The 16,395-nt window shown below is 41.4% G+C and overlaps 1 protein-coding gene across 2 annotated transcripts in view; it reads left to right on the forward strand.

Annotated features, from left to right (window-relative positions):
* The window catches only part of lg23h20orf27 (linkage group 23 C20orf27 homolog), a 60,986-nt gene that overhangs the window by 1,213 nt on the left and 43,378 nt on the right, over positions 1–16,395 (forward strand). For both annotated transcript variants that reach the window (XM_049568170.1, XM_049568171.1), the window contains exon 2: positions 12,681–12,784. In XM_049568170.1, the coding sequence (XP_049424127.1) occupies positions 12,766–12,784 (19 nt within the window). In that variant the 5' untranslated portion in view covers positions 12,681–12,765. The remainder of the gene's footprint in view (positions 1–12,680; positions 12,785–16,395) is intronic.

Genomic DNA, 16,395 nt, shown 5'->3' on the forward strand with positions numbered 1-16,395 from the left:
ATTGAGCCACGAAATGAGCTAAAACGGTAATGGGGGCAAATGTGTCCTATATAAAAGTGCTTTTTTTTTGCCACTGAACGGTTCAGATCGCCAGTGCTATCTCTGTAAATAGCATATGGTAGCAGCCCTGGGGCAGTGGTGAGTGCGAATGAGTGGAGTCAGCTGTCAGTCAGTGTTGGAGCAGAAAGGTAGAAGTTGTCCCCGCTCGGTATTGTAAATGAGTATGTGTGTGTGAAGTGTGTGTTTTTTCACCACTGACCGGTTCAGATCACCAGTGCTATCTCTGTAAATAGCATGCTAACTTAGCCTTTCCCTTACCTCTGGGCTGTGTGATGTCACGAGCTTTGCTCCACTGTGTCTGTAGTTCTCTCTACTCGTGGGACAGCTGTTTTCTTGAGGAAGAGGTGTTTCGGGATTGGATGTCTTCTCTTCTTCGGCTGGCAGTAGTCATCTTGGGAGAAGTGAGCACTGCAGACCCGATGGTCTGCAAGGCGCAGTGTCTGGACAGGAGTGTTAGCATCCATTTGTAGCATAACTAGCCACAACTCCAGCATCTCGCCGTCCGACAAAGGCAGCCTATGAAAGCTGTAACTTACGGGGTGTTGCGTGACATCCTGTTCTTGCGTTCGGGAAAAAGGCCCGTTTATTTGAGCACTCCAAAAACTCCGGTAACACTCCAGGGCATAGGACGTAAAAGACTCCATCCTCTGACTCTTCTAGCGTAACACACACACTTCACACACACATACTCATTTACAATACCGAGCGGGGACAACGGGGACAGCCACTACAATATGCTATCTACAGAGATAGCACTGGCGATCTGAACCGGTCAGTGGCGAAAAAAAGCACTTTTATACGGGATGCATTTGCCCCTGTTACCGTTTTAGCTCGTTTCGCGGCTCAATACTGAACCAATTTTAGAATGAGTGGTACCCATGAATCATACGCACACATACACATGGGAAAATAGAGCCCAGGTTGAAAAATACCGAAGTTATCCTTTAAGTGGAAAGACGCCACCTAGGCTCTAAACTCCGTTCTTAGAGCAGCGATGTCAGCCTTGGTGTCCTGGTGGAGGGCCTCCAGGTCACGTTTGATTTCAGCATGGAAACTAGCCATCTCTTGTTTGATTATGTCTCCCAGTAGGTGAAAGGAGGTGACCATCTCTACCTTAATTAGCTGAAGAAGAGCGCTCTCCTCAAGTTGCTCTGTGGTTGATGGCGGGTCCGGGTCAGGGTGATAGAGGGTAGCGCTAGCATTAGCCATTAGCGTCTGTTTGAGTGCAGGGTTGGTTAAATTTTGCACCAAGACTTAAGCCAACTTCTTCTGTGTCTTACTCGCCGTGACACCCCCAAACCAGGAGATAAGAACGCATTAAGCTATATATTGTGTATACAAAGTCTGGAGCAACATGTCCACAGGTGGTGGTTGGACAGGACTTTGTGTACGACTGTTTTGATGATACACAAATGTGACAGAAGTGCTAATTAACAGTATATCACACTTATATAGTGGTAGCCGTCTTGATCTGCGTTAAGTGGAAAGACGCCACCTTAGCTCTAAACTCCGTTCTTAGAGCAGCGATGTCAGCCTTGGTGTCCTGGTGAGGGCCTCTAGGTCACGTTTGATTTCAGCATGGAAACTAGCCATCTCTTGTTTGATTATGTCTCCCAGTAGGTGACCATCTCTACCTTAATTAGCTGAAGAAGAGCGCTCTCCTCAAGTTGCTCTGTGGTTGATGGAGGGTCCGGGTCAGGGTGATAGAGGGTAGCGCTAGCATTATCCATTAGCGTCTGTTTGAGTTCAATTTTGCACCATGACTTTAGCTGACTTCTTCTGTGTCTTACTCGCCATGACACCTCCACATGGGTTTTACAAAGTGTAAGCTACAAAGCTATGCCATCAGAATATTAAAATGTCGTGCTGTACTGAAATGAATATGCTAAAATGTACAGAGCATGTTGAACTTGCGCCTACTCCATGTCAGGTGTTAACCGGAAGTCTAAATTGCAAACCAAATCTACCTAGGGGTACAAATAAAGTAACCTTACCTCGCCATGGAGAACATGCCGAGTTTCACTGTTCTGTCTTGTTTCTGATTGGTGCAGTTCAAGATGTTACAAATGCACCCTCAATAGAATTCATTTTAATTTTAGCCCATACAGCAAATAAGATAATACAACTTGTGATTCATAGACATTAAAGATTTTGAAAGCGTGAGAAATTGGTTTTTGGTGGTACTTGAACCAGGAACCCCAGACTGAGAGGCAAAAAATGTACCCGGTGGATTATGCCACAAAATATATTGTAAATAGAGTATACATAGACATTTAAACTGAACACAGAACACTTTAGTTAAATTGTTAGGAAATACAAATTAATCTATTTTGATGTTGCTCAGCCATTCACCTTTTTGATGGTGTCGAGGTCAGCTGTAACACAGTGTTACAATCACAATAGCACACTCAGTTGCCACATCATTGATATAACTGAAGAGGACAGGATATTCCTCCCAATAACACAATCAGTCCACCAGCATCACAAACTGCAGTCTCCAAATGTCCATAAAATCGAATCACCATCCCTCTAAATCATTTTCATCCAAAACCTACCACTTTAACCGTCATGGTGTTAAAATTTACTGAGGGGGCTGCCATTTTAGGCTGCTTTAGTTTTACCTCCATGTACCCACATGTCATAAACGGACAACTGTGAGCTATGTAAACAGACCAGCAGTTTAAATAGAGCCAATAATGCTGGTGTTAATCCAGTCCTTTATTAGAATCTTCATACACTCATACTATGCTGTCGAGCAGGAATAAATAGACATGAATGTATTAACAGTGCATGCAGCAATGGAAGCAGAAGGTCAAACTTTGTGAAAGGACATACAGCTAATTGTATAGATCCTATACTCGGTTGTGTACGTAGTATAGAGCAAGAATAAATAATGATAGCCCCAAGCAACAATTCAGGGTTCAAACCAGCATGGATCATTAGAGGCTGAAAGCTGCGAAGAATCAAGACCTTTGACAGTTCATGACACCTGTATTAAAAATAACAAACAGCTTTTATGATGTTAAGATAGACGCTCATAGCCAACTTGCTTTGGAAACACTGTCACCACCTATATTGGTCAAGTGCAGAAACATCTTGGGGACATGTTTCACTAGCTTAATTAAAAATATCTGGACAAATTTTGCCTCAGGCCAATGCACATGTTTGGAACTGGAGGCAATTCCTGTTGATTGATTACAAATTAATGTTGCATGTGTGGTTCAACATTGTTATGAAATATATCCTACAAATTTTGTAATGTTTGGACAACAGTTTCTGGTTTATAACCCCCTAGTGGTCAATTTTAATCAAACTCTCAGGATATGTTTCAGGTACTTAGGTGGAAATCATGCAAGTCTTGTGATGATTGGCCCGAGGATTGTGGAATTGGGCTCTCTTGAAGTTCATTGGTCAATATCTTTAAATGAGATATCAACAAGCTTTTAAAAACTGTTCAGTGGTTCCCAACTGGAGGGTCGCCATCTAAAAGTGGGTCACAGATCCATTCTGAATGGACCGCAAGTGACTCACAAACGTCTCAAGTTTGTAAAAAACACACTTTTTCTGGAAGTACAGTGAATTTCCGTCATAAACTTTTATTTTGAAGTCTCGTTTCCTGCTGTAGAGTGAGTAAGTAATGGACAGCTACTTGACAGAGACAGTAACCTAGCTCGAGGACATGGCCAAAGGCAAATATGGGAAGGAGTCTTTCTTTGCCTCTGTAGGACCTGACTAGGATGGACCCATTCTACCAAGGACGCGTTCCTTGACTTTGAGAAGCACTGATAGACCGTAACCTAGCTCGACAACATGGCCAATCGCAAGTATGACGCTGACTGTATTAAACTTTGTGGACCTTGAACTAATGACTGAGGAGAAATTTGGACCCTGGGGCTGGGAACCACTGGTTTATAGGCTTCGTCCAGTAATGATTCACAGAAAAAGTGGTACATATATGCTAGATGTGTCGAAGGTAGCAGTCCTCAGTCAGGGTCCACAGCTTATTGAGTGTTGAGATATAGAACAGGGGTTACACAGTTAACTGCCGGGTTATTAGTGTCGTGAGTTAACTTTCACTTTAATTGTTTAGTATATAAAATGCTAGAAAATAGTGAAAATGCCCTTCACAAGTTCTTAGAGCCCAATATACCCATTCAGAAAGTCTAAACTCACAGCAATTCAGTTTATAATAATAAAAGATGAAGAAACAAGGAAAATATTCACATTTGAGAAGCTGATGCCAATTCATTTTTGACAGTTTTGCATAAAATGACTGAAACCATGAATTAGTTGAGACAATTGTTGCACATAAACTTTCTATTCATCCACAAATCAGCTAATTTTTAAATTGTTCAATGGGGAACACCACCCAAATTAAGAGTTGCAATATGTTATTTCCATGGTCTAAGCTCAGCCAATACTTGTGAACATGAGCTACTCTCTCAAAGCCAGAAACCGGAGAAATAAGTACCAGACTTGTGATATAATAGGGTATAAAGTCTGGAGCTGCTCCACAGACAATGAATGAGAGCCTGATTTTATGGACTCAAAGAATGTTTCTTTTCTTTTTTATACCCAAATGAGCTTTATTTTAATGTACTGTTCTCAGTTCTGAAACAGAAAATGTACCTATACACTCAGAACATTCCCCTGGGTGCTCTCACTGTTGTCTAGAACATCTTTCCCCAGTCATTGTCGATGGAGCACTTCAGACTTTATACTTGATGGCATCACAAATTTAAGTTTTAGCACTCTACCTTTGGATTTGGGAGAGTTGTCTGTGTTTACTCATATTCTTTAATTGTCTGCATGGGAACAACGTATAAATTTTGTAAATGGGCGCAGTTTAAGCTCTAGTACCACAGCTTATTGACTGGCACAATGAAAAGCAAAGGTAAAGGGATATATACAATGTTAACAGTATATGGAGATCAACTTTTTAGTGAATGTTATGTTTCCTGTCACTCCCAGTGTGCGCCTGCATCACATGGAGGAGATCAAATCGCTCTCCGAAAATAACAAGCATAAATTCAAAGCAGGAGACAGGAACCTGTTGCTGCTCTCCACGACATCTGCAATTTTAATTTGCCATCTGTGGCACAGAGCTGAGGGAGAGCTGTCAGCAGCAAAGCTCGCTCGGGCTTCAGGATTTAGATAAGGTGGTCGTGCATTTAAATCAAGTTCAGTGCTCACACGCTTTAAAGGTAACTGTAGAGGGAAGCGGTCTGGACAGTTACCACAATGTGAAGATACAGCAACAACTAAATGAATCATTTAGGTTGTTGCCAGTTATTTATTACTGATAATTAACAACTCATTTATATCTACATCTGTTATATATACGTCTGTGTGGTAAAGGATCTTTTTGATGTGTGATTTTTTTTTTTTTGTATGATCCAAAACCGGTTAGAAATCAACAACATCAGCAATCAAGTTACATGCTTCCCTGATGTTAGCATGTAGCTACATGTAGCATTAATGTGCCTGGAGCAGACAAAGAAATCCTTCATGAGCTAACGTCAGCTTGTCTTGAAAGTAGAACAACAGTTGGAAACAGAGTATTCAGAACTTTTACATATGTTTACATCATTTTTTGAAACTTATGCCATATATGATTTGAACATCAGACATGGTAACATTTTCTCTTCCAGTCTTTCCCAACTGGTCCAGCCACAGGGTCCACCGTTCTCCTTAGTAATTAGTTCAAGGTCCAGCATCGTACTTACGTTTGGCCATGTTGTTGAGCTAGGTTACTGTCTCTCAGTGCTTCTTAAAGTCAAAGATGCGTCCTTGGTAGGATGGGTCCTTCCAAATCAGGTCCTACAGAGGCAAGGAAAGACTCCCCCTAGCATTTGCTGAACACACATTGAAACAGACTAGCAAGTGCCCAGGTGTGTATCATTGACAAGGCCCTGCCTTTAATTCCAGCAAGTCATGCACAAAGATTATGGGTACTTAAGCCCTGTTTCCATCAAACACTTTCAGTATGGCACCTTTGGCACCAAAAGTAACCCTTCAGACATGGTACCTAGATGCTAATGTTTCCATCGAAAACAGTACTCTTAAATGAGAGTCTTTCCATGGGATATTTAAAAATAGCAGATTGGGGCATTTAGTCCTTCTCAGGCAAGCTCAGGGGTTCAGTGTTGCTGTAGTCCACAGGAACAACGCCCTGTGATGCTTTTTAAAAACATATATGTAAATGCTTGAAGATCCACTCATTACTAAAAGTGTATGTCATATTAAAAAACTAAATTAATGATCAAAGTTGTCACATGGAATTTTTAAGATGTGCCGATTGATTTATGTCGTCACCTCATACATTGAGTAACATTACAAGTCAATGTTCCACCTTAACAGTTTCCGGCAGTCGGCCCAGTTTCATTTTATAGTTACAGTTTACTAATAAAACTCTCCACGGTATGAACAGTGGTTACATGAGCCTCAAAACCAGCCACAACTCAGCCCTGAGCAGAGTGACCGTCCTCTATTGACCAATCAGACTGCAATGTTCATGGCTCCACCTTTTACTCCCAGATCTGTGTGCTAGGTACCCCAACAGACAGGGGACCAAAAATGGGGACGGGACGGAACGGTTCCATTGGTACCATCCACAACTTTTCACACTGGAAACAGAAAAAATGCGTATCGAACGGAACTGAACCACACTGCTTGGTGGAAACAGGGCTTTAATGCCAGCTGAGGATACACACATGCATTCTTGAAAATTCTCTAAAGGGAAGACTTGGCCCTTGCTAAAATTCGAAGGATTCCTTGATTTTGGAGCAGTCCTTTGGTGGGATTCATCGATGTAGCCTCCTCGAAATTCAGCCGTTTAAGGATCCTTCCTCAACTTTGAGAAGCACTTTCTGTCAAGTAGCTGTCCGTTAGTCACTCACTCTACAGCACTTCAAGATAAAAGGTCTGTGCTGGAAATTCACTGTACTTCAAAATAAAGCGTGTGTTGTTGTCTTTTTTGCAAACATGGCACGTTCATGAGTCACTTGTGGTCCATTTAGAATGGGCCCATGACACACTTTTGGGCCACGACCCACCAGTTGGGAACCACTGATCTATACGACCGAAAATAAGGAAAAAGCATATAAGGTCGACTAACTTTAATTGTATCTGATTTGGCAACAGTGGCACAAAGCTTTTATGTAAACACCTGTAGATCCCTAAAGTTTGTGCAAAGCTGTACCCATCCAATCACTCAGACGTTAGGTGTCACCATGCTGCTCTCACATTTCATTCTCATCAGTGGTTTTTCTAATCATAGCGACCCATTTAGGCGCCCAAAAAGGCACTGACATTTCATACTGTTAAAAGTAGATCATTCTTTGATTCAGACCTATTCTCAGTGGACGTGGCATTTTTCTGTTTCATGATGTGACACCCTTTCCTCTCATGTTGCAGCAAGGAAAGCAAAGAGTCTGGCACTGCGCCTTTGTTCCCAGCCTTTGCTGCATTAAAAGAAGGAAGCGCAAACCACAAGTGATTCTTGGGGTCACTGGTTTCGCAAATGTGAGTGAGTCCTGTCAGGAAATGTGTAAAAGGAACAATTAGACTGTTAGACCGCCCACTGAAAGGAGTCACACACTTCTAAGAACGAGGTCAGACGTGGCACAGTTGGCATTTTTGAACGAGAACATTTCCAAGGGCGATTTTACACCAGCAGCAGCTGATTTTGATGTGTCTGGATTGAAATGAGATTCCCTGTATCAAGGCTGGCCAAAAAGAAATGAAAGTAACATCATCTGCCAAACTATCTGCACTGCGATCAGGTATTAGCTTGGCATAAAGAGTGAGAGAAAGCATCTGCTGTTTTCTTGCAGCACATTGCTGGCTGCTTCATTCTGAATTGATTGCTGCAGGATTGAGTCCCAAAACCTGGAAATGAGTTAGCACTTTAGCCCCTCTGGTTTCCTCATCTCAAAGTCACTGGGCTTTTTGAATGGGTTTTTGGTTAGATGCCTGAAATAAGGTCTGTGGTTAACTCAAGCTTAAGAGACATTCACGTTTTGTTCTACGGCATAAAATACATCAGTAAATAACCAGCTCCTGAGCAATGAAGCTTCTATGTGTCTTTCAAAAGGCGGTTGCTAACAAGTTGCTAAATGAGACTACATAGGTTGTTGGGGACATTAAACGTCATCCGCTCATTCATCCCCCTTTAACGGTGGTGGCGTCGATGTCCCAGCTGACATTGGGTGAGAGGCAGGGTACACCCTGGACAGGTCACCAGACTATCACAGGGCTGACACATAGAGACAGACAACCATTCACGCTCACATTCACACCTATGGACAATTTAGAGTCACCAGTTAACCTGCATGTCTTCGGACTGTGGGAGGAAGCTGGAGTAACTGGAGAAACTCACACTCACCTGCCCCGGGTTCAAGCCCCCCACCCTGGGTTTGAACTAGGAACCCTCTTGCTGTGAGGTGGCAATGCCAAACACTGCACCACTTTGCCACACTATTAATTAAACCATGATTAAATTGTGGGAAAAACACTTTTGATCACAAAAAAAAAATCTCTTGAAATATAAAAGTAAGAAATCTTGACCATGGTGTGGGAAGATGTGTGTGTGTGTGTGTGTGTGTGTGTGTGTTCTCTCTCTTGGTACAGCTAACAAAACAACTGTGTAGAAGCAATGAAAACACAAAAGCAGGGGCCTGCACTACGAAGCCAGTTTAACGTACCCAGGAGACCTTTTTGTTATGTGGCTTCATTAACCCTAACACTGGCTGTCTGGATAACTAGCATCACCAAGCTGGTTATCAACTAATAATACATTATTATTATTATTATTATTATTATTATTATTATCAATAATAATAATAATAATAATAATAATAACACAACATTTTATTTATAGAGGGCTTTTCACAGTACTCAAAGACACTGTACATTAGTCATAAGATAAGATGAGTTTTGATGAGTGATTTGAGCTGGGAGAGGTCGGTGCGGTCTCGAATGTGTTTGAGGAGTGAGTTCCAGAGAAAGGGGGTGGCTATGAAGAAGGCTCTGTCACCCCAGGTCTGGTGCTTGGTCCTGAGTGGTATAGTCAGGAGGTTGGCTCAGAGGAGCGGCAACTGTGAGAAGGAGTGTAGAGGTGGAGCAGGTCAGTGAGGTAGGAGGGGGCCTGGTTATGGAGGACTTTATGAGTTAAGAGGACTTCGGATTGGATGTGTTGTGGAACAGGGAGCAAGTGGAGGCTCTGGTGGATGGGTGATGTGATCGTGGGAGCTGGAATGGGTGAGGAGTAGGGCAGCGGAGTTCTGGATGTATTGGACTTTAACTAACTAACTCAGTGAACTCTGGGTTTTCCTTTCCAGCAACAAGTGTGTTGGTGTGAAATAGGTGGAGTTGTTAATTACAAGCAACATCATCAGAGCCATTAATGGTGATACTGATGACCTGCAAGTCATATTCATCAGAGTGAAATATACGATGGCCTGTAACCTTACAACAGGATAAAAAGATGTTGATAATTTACAAATATTAAAAGTAGGCCAACACTTAAAATATGTGTTAATATGATATAGAGTGAATATTTTTTGCTATTTAGTTGGAGGATGAAGAAACCACTTTAAGGACGCATTCACACTGGTGCTATTTGGTCCACTTTAAATGAACCCTGGTCCGCTTCCATTAATAGGTCGGTTTGTTTGGAGTGGTGTGAACACTCATTCGAACTCTGGTGCGGACCACACGAGCGAACCCTGGTCCGCTTCAAAACTGAGGGTCTCGGTTCACTTGCAAGTGAACCCTGGTGCAGTTCGCTTACAGTGGGAAATGCAAAAGGACTATTCAACGAACCAAAGAGAAGAAGTGAACCAAAGAGAGGAAGTGACGCACAGTGCATTGCATTTTGGTGTTTTTGTGGTGACCAAGCCGGCTGAAGGGAATGGATTTCCATTTTCGGTCCTGGCCAATCAATGAGCCGGGGTTTCTTCATCATGCTTTTTTTTTTCTTGGTCAGTGGTCGTTTTGGGCAATACCGCCACCAAACGAGCAGCTGTTGTAACAGCGTGACGTTGTCGAGGCGGTTTGGTCCACTTTACAAAGTGCAGTGTGAAAGTGAACCAAACCAAATGAAGGTGTGAAATTTTTCGGCATTCCCCCGCCCAATCGAACTGAGTCCTCCCAGCTATCCTGGTGTGAATGCGCCCTATTTCACATAAAAACTCTTAATCTTAGACTGTGAGAAAAGGCTGCTCTACTTCATTACAGTCATGCTCCACCTGCAAGTACACTGCTAACATACATGTAGCTACATGCTAATGTTAGGGAAACATGTAAACTTGGTCGCCAATATTGTAAATTTCTCCCTAATGTCACATCATATTCCTGCTGGAACATGTGTGGTTGTGTTTAGAAGATTTTATTGGTGATTCTTCACGGTAAAAAGTGCTGCTATTCTCCGTTACAATCATTCCCTGACTGTAAGTACACTGCTAACATACATGTAGCTACATGCTAATGTTAGGGAAACATGTAAACTTGGTCGCCAATATTGTAAATTTCTCCCTAATGTCACATCATATTCCTGCTGGAACATGTGTGGTTGTGTTTAGAAGATTTTATTGGTGATTTTTCACGGTAAAAAGTGCTGCTATTCTCCGTTACAATCATTCCCTGACTGTAAGTACATTGCTAACATACATTTAGCAACATGCTAACATCAGGGAAACGTGCCAGTGTTGTCAATTTCTCCCTAATTTAGGATTATATTACTGCTGAAACATGTGCGGTTGTGTTTAGAAGCCTTTTTTGGTAATTTTTCATGATAAAAAGTGCAGCTGTTCTCTATTACAGACATTTCCTGATCGTAAGTACAATGCTAATGTACATTTAGCTACATGCTAAACAACATGCTAATGTTAGGGAAACATCTTGGTTACCAGTGTTGTAACTTTCTCCCTGGTTTAGTGTGTTTTAGGTTGTGTTTAGAAGGTTTTGTTGGGGATTTTTCACAGTAAAAAGTGCCACTATTCTATCTTACAGTCATTTCGTGGCTGCAATGATAGTGCAGAGATGCCGAGACACGGAAACGCTGACCAATTTTTCGAGAGGGGGGCTGAAAGAGGGACAAGTGCTAAACGGAGCGTTAAATACAGAGGGTGAATACAAGCATTTTGGCACAGATAGTATGGGGATGATTAACTGTGTTTTGAAAATTAAATCAAGTAAACATGTTCCAGCAGAAACTGAAAATAAACCTCATAATGAGCATATTAGATCCTCCTTTGCAAACTTTCTTGATTTTTACTTGAATGATGACTGCAACAATGAGCCTAGCGGTACAGCAGTTTTCACTTCTAACATAAATTGAGATTATGTAATAATTACGGCTGTCAAGCTATTAATAAATGAATCTCATTAATTACATGCTCTTTGATTAATTAACCTACATTAATTGCATGCATCAGTTTCTGCTGTCACAGTATTTAAAAAATTTAAATTCAAATGAATTTTGGCAGATGTGTTGTAGTAAGGCTGCTGGATTTTGGACACAATTGTCCCCCCTGTCCTCTACCACTGAAACTGGTCTGCAGTCCATGGCAGTCCATTTTGCAAGGGAGTTAGTTAGTCAGTCACAGGTAGACTTACGCACTTCGTGTCTGAACGCCTGGTCGAATGTGGCTTGATGAGCTGACTGCTAGCGCTAGCATCAGAGGCTGTGCTAGCATGGACCACTGGTTCGCTGCTAAATACTTTGTGTTGAGGTGATATTTCAGGTTTTTAATAAATCCTATGGTACCAAAATTCCTTACCGCATAAATTGGTGCTCCTATCAACAGTTCCATCTGGGCGTTTTTTAAATGTGAATGTTTCATCCACAGGGCCAAACAGCTTCGTCTCATCTGTCTGCATCATGTTACAAAGACTAGGTCAAAGGGCACCACTGAACGTTATTAATCAGCGTAAATTCTTTTAAGGCAATGATTAATGAATCGAAATTAACACATTATTTTGACAGCCCTAGTAATGATGTAACAACTTTGGTTGTAATATGTGAAGTCACAGCTTTGGGGAAACTTGTCAGACTGAACACGTGTTGGTTATTGTTGTATAACAGCAGTAATGCTCCAAAATAACGCTGCTCTCTCTCACCTGTTATTGCAGCAATATATTACACAGACCTGCCAACTATTGGTTTCACTTATGTGCTGCCATTTGTTTCCTTTATTTTCATATCTATATTAAGCACCTCTCAGAGACGTAATGAACATTTTCCATCTGTGTGAAGCCCACAAACAGCAGCTTCAGCCCCGAGCTAATCCTCTTAGACTGTTTTTGTTGTTTTGTTGTTTTCCTTTAATTGAAGTCTCTGCCGGGAGTCTCTGGTACTCCTGGATTGACTAGTGCTGCACAGCTGTGCTCTCAGCTGAAATACAGGCTAACCTGGGGTCATGTATTTAGAAAGAAAATCACTCCGGGACGCTCACTGCGGCGAGCCGTTATTTTGGCTGCTTCATGTTCAACCTTTATCTCCCTCCTTACCTTCCACTGCTCTTCTGTTGATCTAATCACCGTTGATAGGTTTCACTCTCTCTTTATTTCTAAGTGCTTATCTCTTATTGTCTCCTCTGTCTTGACTTGTTTTGCAGGGTTGTTCTGAGGTCAGACTGCTGAGATGACAAGGCTGTGACAGTGTGTGTCCAAGTGTGTCGGTACTGGACCAATTCCTGTGACATGGCTGCTGCTAAGAAGAGTGAGTTTTTATCATTGCTTTCACTGCCTTTGTAATTACTGTGATGTACTTTAAAAGTTCTTCTCCTAACTCATTCAGTAGTACAAAGTCCAATAGTGGTTTTCTACAACTTTGGGAAGCTGTGGAATCTATTTTAAATTGCAGATACTGCTTTGAGGCAGACAGGACAAGTAGTAGTGGTTAATATTTAAGATGTAGGCAGCCCAGGCGAACCTCAGGATCCAGTCTTATGCCTTTGTTTTTGTTGGCAACAGGCTGCAAAATAAATTGCACAAATTTATTTTAGGGGAGTGAGGGAGGTACTGAGAAAGTCCTAGTTTGGCAGTAGAGAGAAAACCAGTCCACTGTTCCTAAATCCAGATTTCCTGTGGGCATTATTCAGTGTCCGTCTTCTCCATTTTAAGGTCCAGTGTGTAAGATTTAGGAGGATTTAGTGGCATCAAGCGGTGAGGATTGCAGATTGCAACCAGCTGAAACTTCCCCAGAGCCAAATTATCCACAGAGGTCTATTCCTCTGCAAAACAATTGGACCAGTTGATTAAAACACTGAATAAAGCAGTTTCATGTTACAAATCAGTGTTTCTGTGATGCTGTTTTGCACACCCCAGACGTGCCGCCGGCTTAGCACCTGCTAATGTGTGCTCATCACCTAATTTCTCTGATAGCTACATGCTCAACTTATTTCTGATCCAGACATCCCAGATTTTTTTTTACTACGAGGTCTCTTCCTTTCCAAAACAAATGGACCAGGTGATTTAAACCGGTAAAAACACTGAATAAAGCTGTTTCATGTTAAAAACATCGGTGTTCTTTTGATGCCCTCATCACAGAGGGTGGTGACCAACTTGAAACTGCGAAAGGCCCTATCTAGAGCCAGTGTATGAACGTTTTGGGCTTGTGTAGAAACATGTCAGTGCAACAAGGCGGACTTGGTATACAAGGACCCACTTCCTATTTAGATATAAATGACTCTTTCTTAGGTAACAATACACACCGACTTTTATTTTCAGGTGATTATTCAGTAAAGAAAACATAGTTATTATATTATGTTCCATTCCTGTCTAATATATCCCCCTAAATCCTACACACTGCACCTTTAATTGTTCCATCTCTGCTCTTCGATATTGATTCGCAAGTGGATCTTAATCAAAACACTGTTTTAATTTAGTTCAGTCAGAAACATTTTGGTTAAAGAAAACTTTATTTCCATTTGCAGTATTATATTTGGTGGTATGGCTATGTTCTGGGGCCTCTCTGCCTTTCTGCCTACGCAGAAAGCCTCTTCCACGCGCCTATGTGGAAAGCCATAAGACAGAGAGAGCACACCTGTCTGCCCTTCCACGTGCAAATGAGGAAAGCCTGAGGCAGAGAGCAAATCTTCCTGCCCTTCCATGCACAAATATGGAAAGCCTAAGGCAGGGAGAGCACATCTCCCTGCCCTTCCATGTGCCTACATGGAAAGCCTAAGACAGTGAGAGCTTCAGCTAAGACCCCCCGGGACCAGAACAGAGCAGCATCAATGACAAACAGAAATGACATCGATAAGTCAGACAACAAGGAAGCAGCAACAGTAGGCAGGCCAGAGCAGTTTAAATAGGGTGCCCTGAATGAGATTCACCAATTGGTTGCATAGAAAGGAATCGTGTGATCTATCAGCTGACTCCCTTCCATCAATCATCTGCTCCATCAGTTGATTGGGCTGTTTGAGATCAGCTGATGTAGCTGGGATGTGAGCTGAGCTTGACATTGTGTCCTGCCTGAACTAATTCTGTGCTCAATTTTTATAGCAGTAATTTACAAAAACACAAACACAACTTTAAGGTGCATTTACAGGTAATCACATACATCTCAAAGTTACATTATGGTGCACAGGACTGATTACTTCCTGTACACAAACGCTCCTTTACCATCATAATGTTTGTAGCTGTACCCCATAATCTGCTGTAAGTGAATTAAACTTTGACATCTTTAAAGATTGTATACTTTGTTGCCATTTCAACGTGATTGATTGGACTCAGCCTGAATTCAAAGTTTCTTATTTGGGCTTGGCTGTTGCAATAAAAAACAACAGGATGACAGGTCCTTCGGTGTAACGTGATTGAGAACTCCACATTAACCTTTTCGCTGGTGAGACATCCTGGGGGCATTGCAGGAAGGATAATCAATTAGATTTAAATTCACAATCGATTTCTTCTTGTGGTCGGGTTTCTTGGGAAAAAGAGAGAAGGGTGTGTTGATACTGGTGAGTCAGTGTCAGCAGCTTTTACAACAGATTTTTGTGAAGGCAAGCAAATTTATTTCCTCAAAAGCAGGAAGGGCTCAATGGAAATAATAAAACAAAAACACTGGAAGAGAATGAGACCTTGCAGAGAGCTGTAAAAGCTGAACCACATTTTTTATTACAGCTATGAATATGCTTCATCTCCTCCTCAGTGGAGTATGGGCACTTGTTGTCTCCTAGGACCACTCTGCAGGCCTTTGTTCTCTGTGATAAGGTCACTGGATGAAGGGCAGTGCAGAGGGAGCCTCTCTATTGACTTTGCCTATGTATTTTTCATGTGTTTGGATGGACTGAAATGTCACAGAAGAGGGTTTTCTGCCTTTTATTGTTACAGGGAGAGGTAGGAATTTGTTGCCACCTTTGGGAGAATAAATGTTTTTAATAAATAAGAGCGTTGAGCCTGAACAGTTTCACAATAGATGAGGATATTCAAGCTTTGTCTACACTAATATAGTAATGCTAATTTTCTTTGGAAAGCTTTTAGTTGAAATGTTCGCCATTACTTTGAGTGAGAACAGGAAAAACAGAGCATTTTGTAAAGAACTGATGTGGTTGTCAGCTGGCACATGTTTCTCAACTTGGGACTCATCTCAAACATCAAGTATAAATTTTCAAGCCACTGGCATGAGACTTGCTTTGGCGTTTTGGTTCTCTCTTCCCCTCAAAAAGAAAAAACAAGGCTCACAAACATGATACGTCACACACACCCATCCAGACCACTCTCTCTTCTGGACAACAGTGTGTGAGCAGGCGAGGTGTGTGTTTCTGCATCTGCAGGATTTCAGACTGTGACTATTGAGTCACAATTTTGTTCACCGTGCGACTTGCAAATATTATTAATGTGTGATCTGCAGAGCTGTTAGATTGTTTCCTGCTCACGGTGAATAAATCCTCACGTCAAATGGCGCTGCTCTAACAGTTTAAATTTCCGTTAACTGCTAACAGCTAAGTGTTAACTGAGTTTCAAGTTCATTGCAAAAAACATATAAACCAGCTCAATTCAAACAGGGTGCTTCAGAGTGAAAGCACCAGTGGTTCAGCATTGATTTATTTAATTAGAGTTTAACCTTGTTCTAACATCATTTTATTTAAATTTATTCTAACAGTACTGTATTTACCTTATTATTTATTATGCCAGTACTTGCCAGTAGTAATTTTATTGTAGCAGTGCTTTATTTAACTTTATTATAACAATTCTTTATTTAACTTTGTTATATCAATACTTTTTTTAACTGAATTTTTAGTATAACAATATGTTAACTTTATTATAATAGTACTTTAATTTTATCATAACAGTACTTTGTTTAACTTTATTATAACCATGCTTTAA

The sequence above is a fragment of the Epinephelus fuscoguttatus genome, linkage group LG23, assembly GCF_011397635.1.
Source record: "Epinephelus fuscoguttatus linkage group LG23, E.fuscoguttatus.final_Chr_v1".
Classification (NCBI taxonomy): Eukaryota; Metazoa; Chordata; class Actinopteri; order Perciformes; family Serranidae; genus Epinephelus; species Epinephelus fuscoguttatus.